Source organism: Nerophis ophidion, linkage group LG20 (assembly GCF_033978795.1).
Source record: "Nerophis ophidion isolate RoL-2023_Sa linkage group LG20, RoL_Noph_v1.0, whole genome shotgun sequence".
In the NCBI taxonomy this organism is placed as follows: Eukaryota; Metazoa; Chordata; class Actinopteri; order Syngnathiformes; family Syngnathidae; genus Nerophis; species Nerophis ophidion.
Window position 1 is genome coordinate 2874519 of NC_084630.1, and position 12219 is coordinate 2886737.

At 38.7% G+C, this 12219-nt stretch overlaps 1 protein-coding gene across 1 annotated transcript; it reads right to left on the reverse strand.

Moving 5' to 3' along the window:
* Positions 1-296: 296 nt before the first annotated feature.
* hadh (hydroxyacyl-CoA dehydrogenase) lies at positions 297-10128 on the reverse strand. The gene is made up of 8 exons (XM_061880305.1): positions 9936-10128; positions 6159-6287; positions 5927-6084; positions 5734-5860; positions 989-1078; positions 850-922; positions 659-775; positions 297-580 (listed from the first exon to the last, which is right to left on the reverse strand). Exons 1-8 carry the CDS (start codon positions 10050-10052, stop codon positions 462-464), a joined length of 930 nt encoding a protein of 309 aa, XP_061736289.1. The 5' UTR covers positions 10053-10128; the 3' UTR covers positions 297-461.
* Between the last annotated feature and the right edge of the window lie 2091 nt (positions 10129-12219).

A 12219-nucleotide genomic window follows, 5' to 3' on the forward strand; every position in this document is an offset into this window, starting at 1 on the left:
AGTTCTGAGTGTTGCTGGGTCAGGTTTGGTTTTGGAATTGGATTGTTATGGTATTGCTGTGTAGTGGTTTGTTGGATTGATTAAAAAATAAAAATAAAATAGATTTTTTTTAAAAATGAGAATCGATTCTGAATCGCACAACGTATTCGATTCGATTCGATTCGAATATTTTTTTCCCACACATGTGTGTGTGTATGTATATATATATATTTTTTTTTCCGTTGTTCAAATCCCATAGTCTCATATTAAAATACTAATCTGCAAATTTAAAAAAAAAACAGCTTAGTTCTATTGGATTTTTTTTAGAACGATTTACATTTATTGACAAGTTGAGATGGTTTCAACACCTTTTTCTGTCATCAGTCATGTCAAGGTGTGGTGTTTGAGGTGTAAAGGCACATAATATTAGTGCAATATTAGATGAGTCTTTTGCTTGATCCGTGTGTTGTGTAAAAATAAAGTTATTTGTACTTATAGAATCCTTCTCCGGTCTTTTTCCCAAATTTTCCCTCGGCAACCAACTTGTTGAGCAACTCGCTCTTGGCAAAAAGCGGGTTGTCGGGGTCCATCTGGCTCCAACCTGATCACATGACATTAAGGTCGGATTTGAAGAGCTCATCCTAATAAAGGTGGTGTTTCTATTTGAAACAGCACTCACCGTCCATGATGAACTTGCAGGTGTCCAGTCCCACGTAGTCTAGCAGCTCAAAGGGTCCCATCGGATAGCCGGCACCCAGCTTCATGGCGATGTCGATGTCTTCTTTGGAGCCGTGACCTGCAAAACCAGTCTTTTTAGTTAAGTCTGATGGAAGCTCAGTGCCTTCTTTAGGAAGGAGACAAGTCCCACACCTCTCTCGTGCAGACGGATGGCCTCCAGCATGTAGGGGACCAGAAGGCGGTTGACGATGAATCCTGGTGTGTCCTGAACGCAGCCATGTTGGATCACTTAACGTTGGCGTCTCCTCACCTGCCATTCAGGACGTCTTACCTTGCAGGACACGGTGGTCTTGCCCAGCGCTTTGCCAAAGTTCAGGAGGGAATCGAACGTCTCCTGGCTTGTGGCCGAGGTTCCGATGACCTACAGACACCAAAGACATATTTACACTCACACATTGATTTACTCAACTGTACTTTTCCCTCCAATAATTTAAATAATACCGTACTAACCGGACTACAGAACATAGAGTATATAAGCCGCATCCACTACATTTTAGAAGAAAATAATATTTTTCATATAATTGCTGCACATAAGACACATATGTATGTTGTGACATGAGTTATATCCCAAAAATATTTTAGAAATGTTTATTTACACACCTGAATTGTTTGCAAATGGTGCCTGTAACACAGCAGTAAAACGGCTCATTAAACAAAACAGAGGTCACTGTCATGAACCTACTAGCTGCGGAAGCTAGCTCTCCAATTAGCTAAACAGACGCACGTTTTGCTGAATTTACAGACAAATTTGTGTAGCTGAAACAATACAAAATGAATGACGTTGTAAAGTAATAATACTAACACGGACACTCGTAAACGAGTTCACATTAGAGATGTCCGATAATGGCTTTTTTGCTGATATCCGATATTGTCCAACTCTCAATTACCGATTCCGATATCAACCGATACCGATATATACAGTCGTGGAATGAACACATTATTATGCCTAATTTTGTTGTGATGCCCCGCTGGATGCATTAAACAATGTAACAAGGTTTTCCAAAATAAATCAACTCAAGTTATGAAAAAAAATGCCAACATGTCACTGCCATATTTATTATTGAAGTCAAAGTGCATTTTTTTTTTTTAATATGCCTCAAAACAGCAGCTTGGAGTGTTTCCCACAGGTCAGGCATCTATTTGTGGTATTTTTTTTTACATTTTTAATTGTGGCGGCCGTAATTCTTTCGTGGCGGGCCGCTACAAATAAATTAATGTGTGGGAAACCCTGGCTTGGAATTTGGGACATGCTCTACCTGAAAAAGCATGAGGAGGTTTAGGTGGGCGCGGGGGGGAGGGGTTCTGGGTATTTGTTGTGTTGTGTTTATGTTGTGTGACGGTGTGGATGTTCTCCTGAAATGTGTTTGTCATTCTTGTTTGGTGTGGGTTCACAGTGTGGCGCATATTTGTAACAGTGTTAAAGTTGTTTATACGGCCACCCTCACTGTGACCTGTATGGCTGTTGACCAAGTATGCATTGCATTCACTTATGTGTGAGAAGTCGTAGATATTATGTGACTGGGCCGGCACGCAAAGGCAGTGCCTTTTAGGTTTATTGGCACTCTGTACTTCTCCCTACGTCCGTGTACACAGCCGCGTTTTAAAAACTCACAAATTTTACTTTTTGAAACGAATACCGATAATTTCCGATATTACATTTTAAAGCATTTATTGGCCGATAATTTCGGCAGTCCGATAATACCGGACATCTTTAATTAGCATATTAGCTAATACTAACGACGCTCACCTGATTATGTTGCGATAGCACGTACAAATATGCATGAAAACACTCCTACAGACATCACAAATGGGAAAGTTTTAGTAAGTATGAATTGTTTTAGTTATATTGCAGAACTTGCAAACATTGCTTGGAGTGATGAATGAAGAATCTATACGAGTAGAAGAACTATGGACAAGTAAGACAGAACAGCACTTGCAGTTGAAAGCAATAAACAGAAGGTAGACTTTCACCTGCAGTGAATGAACTCCGGCAAAAGATGGCGCCATAACACAAACACCTTTTCAGTTTCTTTGCTTGTGTTTCGATGAAAACGATTTGCATTATGGTCATTAGCGAAGAAAAATACATAATTTGAGTGCACCGTTCCATCAGCCGCAGAGTTTAAAAAGTCGGCCAAATAGAATAGAATAGAAAGTACTTTATTGATCCCTGGGGGAAATTCTTTTTTTTGTCTTGTCCAGCTTCTCAGGCAAATCATATATTGATGTAGATGCCCATATTGGCTGTTTAGATTTACTTTACAAAAAAGAAGTGTAGGATACTTCTCTTGTTGCCTTATTTGTATTTGACTTTATTAAATGTGTTTATATTATCATTTGGTGCAGCTGAGCTGGAGCAGGAGGGGATAGAAAGAGAAAAAAAGGAAGACAGAGGGGAAAATTGTGGGGACAAGAGGGGGATTAGACAGACAGACAAAAACAACAAACACAACAACAACTTTGGGAAATTGAGCACCACAGTTCGCTCACAATAAACAATAAACACTTCGGTATTTTTTCACATGTGAATAATATAAATACAGTCTATTATACAGCATTATTCACATGGGAATAATATAAATTATAAATATAATTAAATAATTATAAATATAAACAGTCTATTATACAGCATTATTCACATATGAATATAAATGTAGCGGCTTATAGACGGTAATATTAATTTAAAATAATGATTTTACAGAAACATTTAGGAGTGTAGAGATTTATTTTAAAAACGATTTGATTTGGTTCATAATTTCAGGTTGCCGATACAATTCAGGGACGATTTTAGTTTTTTTAAACAGATACGGTTTAGTGAGGTACCCTCTGGGGAGCGCCAGCTTGGATCTTTTCGCGTAAGGTTTATTAACGTGTTTATTTATTTAAAAGTGCTAAAAAAAACACTTTATATGAAATCTGCCTTTCTTAAAGCCAATGTTATCTTTTTAAGTATTGATAAAATTTATAATTTACTGCTTAAAACGATGTTACCTCCAAATATTCTTGAATCTTCGGTCTACAAATGGAAAAAAATGGATACAAATGAATCAGTTTTTTAACCAACAAAGTAGTAGAGCAAAATGCTGATTAGCTGGCAGAAATAAAAGTTTTCCTGCCACTTCCACTCAAATCAACCAACTACGAGTCATATATATTTTCTCCCGCTACATGTTTTTTACAATTATTTTAGTTTTGACAGTACTACGTCCGATGCTAAATGCGCCAAAAAATAGCCCTTTTTGTACACTAGTGAGGAATTGAGCAGATTCAATGGCCAGTAGAGTATTCTACAAGCTGTGGTCATGTGGAGACATGAATTATTGTATTTTGAGAGGTATTTATTGAAGTCAGACTAAGTAGGACAGTGGTTCTCAAATGGGGGTACATGTACCCCTAGGGGTACTTGAAGGTATGCCAAGGGGTACCTGAGATTTTTTTTTAAATATTCTAAAAATAGCAACAATTCCAAAATCCTTTATAAATATATTTATTGAATAATACTTCAACAAAATATGAATGTAAGTTCATAAACTGTGAAAAGAAATGCAACAATGCAATATTCAGCGTTGACAGCTAGATTTTTTGTGGACATGTTCCATAAATATTGATGTTAAAGATTTATTTTTTTGTGAAGAAATGTTTAGAAGTAAGTTGATGAATCCAGATGGATCTCTATTACAATCCCCAAAGAGGGCACTTTAAGTTGATGATTACTTCTGTGTGTAGAAATCTTTATTTATAATTGAATCACTTGTTTATTTGTCAACAAGTTTTTTGTTATTTTTATCTCTTTTTTTCCAAATACCGTACTTCCTTGAATTCCCGCCGGGGCGCTAATTCATTTAAAACCTCTTCTCACCCATGCGCTTACCAAAGGCATGCGGTAAAAGTAAGCATGCGTTAATTAATTTAAAACCTCTTCTGACTCCTGCGCTTACCAAAGGCATGCAGTAAAAATTTGAGTGTGATGTAAGGATACCATCATGAAAAGCACATTTAATAAAAAAAAACGTTATTATGGTCTTAACTTTATGTAACGCATGTGTCAAATACATACATACATTTGTAGAGACTATTAAGCTCTTGCCTTCCTATTTACTTGTTGCGCGCTTCCTAGTCACGTGACCGCCACAACACAATCAGCTGTAGTTGTATGCCGGTAGCAGGAAGTGACTGGTATGCTCTTGCTATTTACTCTTTAGGAACTCGGGGCTCTCTCCCTGTCACGTGACAAGGGAGTTCCCAAGTCGCCAACTCCAGCGTGCTCTGCCTGTCTGTCGGACCGTCGGCTTCACAGGTATATTAATAAAACATAGCTGCTTACTGTTCTTTTTAGCATACCGGTATTCAATAGCTTGGACCTTAAATCCTACTGAATAGCTCTTAATCTTCTTCCCTTTATGCGATTTCAAATTACCGGTATTGAAATCAGCCTCCTCCATTTTGAAAATGATGACAGGGGAAGTGTCACTCGTGACATCACGACTTTGACCAGGCGGTAATACTAAGCATACGCTAATTATTTTGGAAAGCGAGTCTGACCCGGCAGTAATTCAAGGCAGACACATATTATATGCCCGCCGGCAATTCAAGGAAATACGGTAGTTCAAGAAAGACCACTACAAATGATCTATATTTTGCACTGTTATACAATTTAATAAATCAGACACTGATGACATAGTGCAGTATTTTACTTCTTTAGCTCTTTTTTTCAACCAAAAATGCTTTGCTCTGATAAGGGGGTACTTGAATTTAAAAAAATTTCCCAGGAGGTATATCACTGAAAAAAGGTTGAGAACCACTTATGACATTGCTGAGGGCCTAGGTGGGAAACGCACGGCCCGCCACTGTCAAAGTTGTTATTTCAATGAGTGGCTGAAGGGTTAATGTATAAAAGACATAACAATGATTAATGAAAGACTGGAAGTGCATCACAGAAATTCCTTCGAACGTTAGGTCTACAAATGGATGTTGCTCAAAGGTGACATAAACAACAAGAGGTGAGTTAGTTAGTACCTCAACAAGCTTCATCATGGGGACGGGGTTGAAGAAGTGCAGGCCGCCAAAGCGGTCCAGCCTGGTGGTGGCGCTGGCGATGTCTGTGATGGGCAGCGAGGACGTGTTGCTGGCAAAGATGGTGTGTCTGAAAAAAATAAAAGAGGAATTAGGGAAAAAGCAGACATGTCATGAAAATGTTGGAGTTGCTTACTCTGGCGCCACCTTGTCGAGCGTGCCGAAAAGATCCTGTTTGATCTGAAGGTTTTCCACAATGGCCTCCAACACCAGGTCCGTGCGCTGGGCTGCGGAGGCCGCGTCTGTGGAGGTGGACACGTTCTTGAGGACCTTCTGGATGAACTCCTCCCCAGCCTGAAATACACAAACGTCTCACTAAAACCTGCCTCTTGATGGCCGCCGTAAAACACCAAGCCTGACTGACTCACCTCTGGCTTGTCAGCAAACTTCTTCTTCACCACTCTCTTCAGGCTGGACTCCATGCCCTTGACAGCCTTCTGCAAGATGCTGTCAGACGTGTCCACCAGCGTCACCTGGTGGCCTGTGGCTGCAGCGACCTGTGGGGAACATTGATATAGAACTTTTTGTTACACTTTGCAATTGTTACAATGACGTGTAAAAGACTGCCTGCCTAATGATGGCCATAGTTTGACACTGTAACAGATCATTTCTGTTTCCATGACCTAATATGACATTTGTCTGTTATAAAAAGGCATCATCCTTGACTTAAGAACAACAAACAATTCAATGTGTGGAAGGATTGATACCCCAAAAATAGAAGATTTGTGCTGGGTTAGAACATAGAATTACATTAATAGCACCATCTTGTGTTCGCTTTTGGAATAGCAGGTTGTCAAGCAACTTCCTACTGGATTCAATTTCCTTGTTTAAAATAAATTTCACATACCGGTACTTAAAAAAATGTAATCAGGAAAACAGAAAATATTTACAGAAAAATCAACGAAACAAATAAAAAAGAAATAATAAATCATTAATAATAATCAGAAATAAAATAAAAGAATATGAACAGAAAAATAATAATAAAAAATGTTTATATGTAGACAGAGGGAGCATTTCTTTTTTTTGAGGGGGGGGGGGGGTGGCATATAAAACACATATTCTGACATTTAGAGCAGACATCAAATAAATGATCCATCCATCCATCCATTTTCTACCGCTTATTCCCTTTCGGGGTCGCGGGGGGCACTGGCGCCTAAATGATATATGTAAAAATTATGTAATGGATAGGAATGTCTGATGTTGGATGTCATTTAAAATTTTATGAAAAAAATATATTAAAGTATAAAAAAAATACTACGCTTAAGAAGTTTACTGTTCATATCCATTTGTACTCATAATTTACAACATTTTTAAATAATTTTACCATTGAAAACATATTAAAGGCCTACTGAAACCCACTAGTACCGACCATGCAGTCTGATAGTTTTTTTTATTTTTATTTTTCATTTACATAGCGCTTTTCTCTAGTGACTCAAAGCGCTTTTACATAGTGAAACCCAATATCTAAGTTACATTTAAACCAGTCAGGGTGGCACTGGGAGCAGGTGGGTAAAGTGTCTTGCCCAAGGACACAACGGCAGTGACTAGGATGGCGGAAGCGAGAATCGAACCTGCAACCCTCAAGTTGCTGGCACGGCCACTCTACCAACCGAGCTATGCTATATAAATCACAAACACACGGTGTTTCCTTGTTTAAAATTCCCGGAGGTGAAGCTTTACTATGGAGCGAGCGGTCAAGCGAACATGGATCCAGACCACTTGTCAACCGGCAGTTTTCAGTGAGAAAATTGTGGGAATAAGTCGCCTCCTACCGGAGATCAGCGGGGCTTCTGTCCTGCTGCAGCTGGTGACTTCTCTCAGAGACTCTGGCGTCAAAACACCCGTGGCCACACCCCTCCGACTATAAGGTACTATTTATCCTAGTAAATGTGTCTAAAAACATCTGAATCGCATGCCCTCGCCTTTTTTTTTCTTTTCCTGTAGGCCTTCACTCTAAATTTACTCATCCACGAATCTTTCATCCTCGCTCAAATTAATGGGGAAATTGTCGCTTTCTCGCTCCGAATTGCTCTTGCTGCTGGAGGCTCACATTATAAACAATGTGAGGAGCCCTACAACTAGTGATGTCACGCGCACATCGTCTGCTACTTCCGGTACAGGCAAGGCTTTTTTTATTAGCGACCAAAAGTTGCGAACTTTATCGGCGATGTTCCCTACTAGATCCTTTCAGCAAAAATATGGCAATATCGCGAAATGATCAAGTATGACACATAGAATGGACCTGATATCCCCGTTTGAATAAGAAAATCTCATTTCAGTAGGCCTTTAAAACTATTGTAAGTATTGCATTTATTTTGGATTCATTTTTAATAAAATTTTTAAAATGTTCTACCCGAACAAAAATGTTTTTTACAGTTTTACTCCAACTTGTAATGCATTGGGTGACATAAGGCGACACCTTGAACTCGGATATAGAACACAAAAAGTGCATATGGACTGAAACAAAACAACAAAGTCGAGGGAAAACATCACATAATGCAATGCGGAACACTGAACAATACTTGGGTGGTCAATTTGGGGAACAAAACCATAAATGTTAACGTTTATGGTTAAAGGCCTACTGAAAGCCACTACTACTGACCACGCAGTCTGATATCAATGATGAAATATTAACATTGCAACACATGCCAATACGGCCTTTTTAGTTTACTAAATTGCAATTTTACATTTCTCGGGAGGTATCCTGTTGAAAACGTCGCGGAATGATGACGTGTATGATGATGCGTGTTTGTGACATCTCGGGTTGTAGCGGACATGTTAGCCCAGCACCACTTACAACTAAAAGTTGTCTCTTTTCATCGCATGATTACACAGTAATTTGGATGTCTGTGTTGCTGAATCTTTTGCTATTTGTTCAATTAATAATGGAGACTATAAAGAATAATACTGTTGGTGGAAAGCGGTGGATTGCAGCTGCCTTTGGAAACCGAAACACAGCTGGTGTTTCTGTTTGTTGTGAGGCTTTAGCACAGAGCGGTCAAGCGAACATATTTCTCTATTTCAACCAGCAAGTTTTTGGATGGGAAAATTGTGATATTAAGTCGGCTCTTACCGGAGACTTGAGCGGATTACGCGACCTCCTCCTGCAGCTGTCAAAAAGGCAGCTGTGATCTTGGCTCCTCCGTTGGCTTCTCTCAGAGACACTGGCGTTCACCGCAGCCCTCCGACTTTGAGGTATGACTTTATAATCTCACTAAAACACTATTAACACAATAAGCAGATAAGGGATTTTCCCGAATTATCCTGGTAAATGTGTCTAATAACATATAAATCGCTCCCACTGCCGTGCCTGGAGCCGTCGCCTTTTCTTTTCCTTTTTTTTTTTTTTTAGTGCTTCACTCTAACTTTTCTCATCCACAAATCTTTCATCCTCGCTCAAATTAATGGGGGAACCGTCGCTTTCTCAGTCCGAATTGCTCTTGCTGCTGTTGGCTATGATTATAAACAATGTGAGGATGTGAGGAGCCCTACAACACGTGATGTCACGCTACTTCCGGTACAGGCAAGGCTTTTTTATTAGCGACCAAAAGTTGCAAACTTTATAGTCGATGTTCTCTACTAAATCCTTTCAGCAAAAATATGGCAGTATCGCGAAATGATCAAGTATGACACATAGAAAGGACCTGCTATCCCCGTTTAAATAAGAAAATCTCATTTCAGTAGGCCTTTGAATCGCAAAAATATTAAAGTGTGAGTCGTCTTCTGTGATTAGCGTTTCTGATACAAGATAAAGGGCGGCATCTTGTGGCCGAATTGTGTAACTGCAGACTTTGGACATTAAAGTTTATTAACTTAAACAACACAAAAATAAGAGTCACCCAGAGGCTTTCATATAATATAAAAAAGGGACATTAAATTGTGCTTGTGTGAAATATTTCGTGAGAATACACGTTTTTATCGTGACGTTATGCTTGCATCAACAGGTAATACCGAAATTCTTTCAAAATACTACTAAAATTATCATATTTTCAAAACAATAAGAATAGTAATAATAATAATAAAGATAACTATATGCTAAATGTGTGTTAAACCACTTTGCAGACAGATGTGAGCCCTGACTCAACATTGTTGTCTCACGTTAGCTCGCTGCTAGCTTCTCCATTTAAAAATATTTCCAGACAAACCTGAGCGATTCCAGCACCCATTTGTCCTCCTCCGATAATGACAACATGTTTTATGGCGACGCCCCTGAGAGCAGTGGAAGAGAAACTTCTGCACAGTTGGTGTGTAAAGAAAGCCATGGCGACACAAAAGTGGCCGACAAGCTAGCAAGTTAGCTCACACGCTTCTAGCCCGGAAGTGGTCCGCCGCTAGAGGACGGTCGACGGTCACGTGATCATGACTTTTCACCCAGATTTTATTTTTACGTAATAAGTCAACGTTTAGCTCACATTAAAAGTTAAAACGATGACAGCTTTCACTTGTTTACTATCTTTCTATTTATTTCCCGACCACAAAACTTTTACTATGGTGACTTAATAAAATGTGATCATCTAACTGAAATTTCAACTCTACAGCTTTGAACATTATATTTTGATTTCTTGCAACAAAACTACAATATTTTCAAGTACAGTATTCAACCAAATTACTTGCAATAAAATAAAAATCATTCAGGAGATGTTGTTTAATTTTCTTTTAGTTAGTTTTTCGTTTATAAAAATGCAAACATGTACCAAAATATATTACAAAAATTCTTATTGTAAGAATAATTTTTCAAATTAGACAAAGCCGCAGAAACATCAATAAAAATAACTGGTAATAAAATATAAACAATAAACAGTTGATATGGACTGATTAGGAATACCAATTAAATTTTTTTGTTGACGTTATCTTGTTTAATATTTTGTCGTTTATTTTATTATGATTACCAAATAATAAAAATAAATATTCAATTTGACACACATTTAAACTTTTTAAATGTATACATACTGTATATCACATATAGATTTTTATTTCTTAAGTGGAAAACTGAAAGTAAAATATCTACAAAAATTATGTTTCTTTTAAGAACTTAATTGGACCAATTAACTACTGAATAAATAACTGCTATGATTTGTATTTACACACACATATATATACATACATATACACATGCATATATACATATATACACACATATACATATATATATACACATATATACATACATACATATACACATATATATGCACACATATATATATATATATATATATAAACACACACACACACATATATAGACACACACACAAAACACACACACATATATATATAAATATATACACATACATATATACAGATATATATAAATATATACACATATACAGATATATATATATATATATATATATATATATATATATATATATATATATATATATATATATCTGCGATGAGATGGTGACTTGTCCAGGGTGTACCCCACCTTCCGCCTGATTGTAGCTGAGATAGGCACCAGCACCCCCCGCGACTCCAAAGGGAATAAGCGGTAGAAAAAATGGATGGGATGGATATATGTATGTATACACACACACACACACACACACATATACATATACATATATATATATATATATATATATATATATATATATATATATATATATATATATATATATACACATACATACATATATATGTATATATGTACAGATATATATACAGTGTATGTATATATATATGTATATATATCCATCCATCCATCCATCATCTTCCGCTTATCCGAGGTCGGGTCGCGGGGGCAACAGCCTAAGCAGGGAAACCCAGACTTCCCTCTCCCCAGCCACTTCGTCTAGCTCTTCCCGGGGGATCCCGAGGCGTTCCCAGGCCAGCCGGGAGACATAGTCTTCCCAACGTGTCCTGGGTCTTCCCCGTGGCCTCCTACCGGTTGGACGTGCCCTAAACACCTCCCTAGGAACCACCTCATCTGGCTCCTCTCCATGTGGAGGAGCAGCGGCTTTACTTTGAGTTCCTCCCGGATGGCAGAGCTTCTCACCCTATCTCTAAGGGAGAGACCCGCCACACGGCGGAGGAAACTCATTTGGGCCGCTTGTACCCGTGATCTTATCCTTTCGGTCATGACCCAAAGCTCATGACCATAGGTGAGGATGGGAATGTAGATCGACCGGTAAATTGAGAGCATTGCCTTCCGGCTCAGCTCCTTCTTCACCACAACGGATCGGTACAACGTCCGCATTACTGAAGACGCCGCACCGATCCGCCTGTCGATCTCACGATCCCCTCTTCCCTCACTCGTGAACAAGACTCCTAGGTACTTGAACTCCTCCACTTGGGGCAGGGTCTCCTCCCCAACCCGGAGATGGCACTCCACCCTTTTCCGGGCGAGAACCATGGACTCGGACTTGGAGGTGCTGATTCTCATTCCGGTCGCTTCGCACTCGGCTGCGAACCGATCCAGTGAGAGCTGAA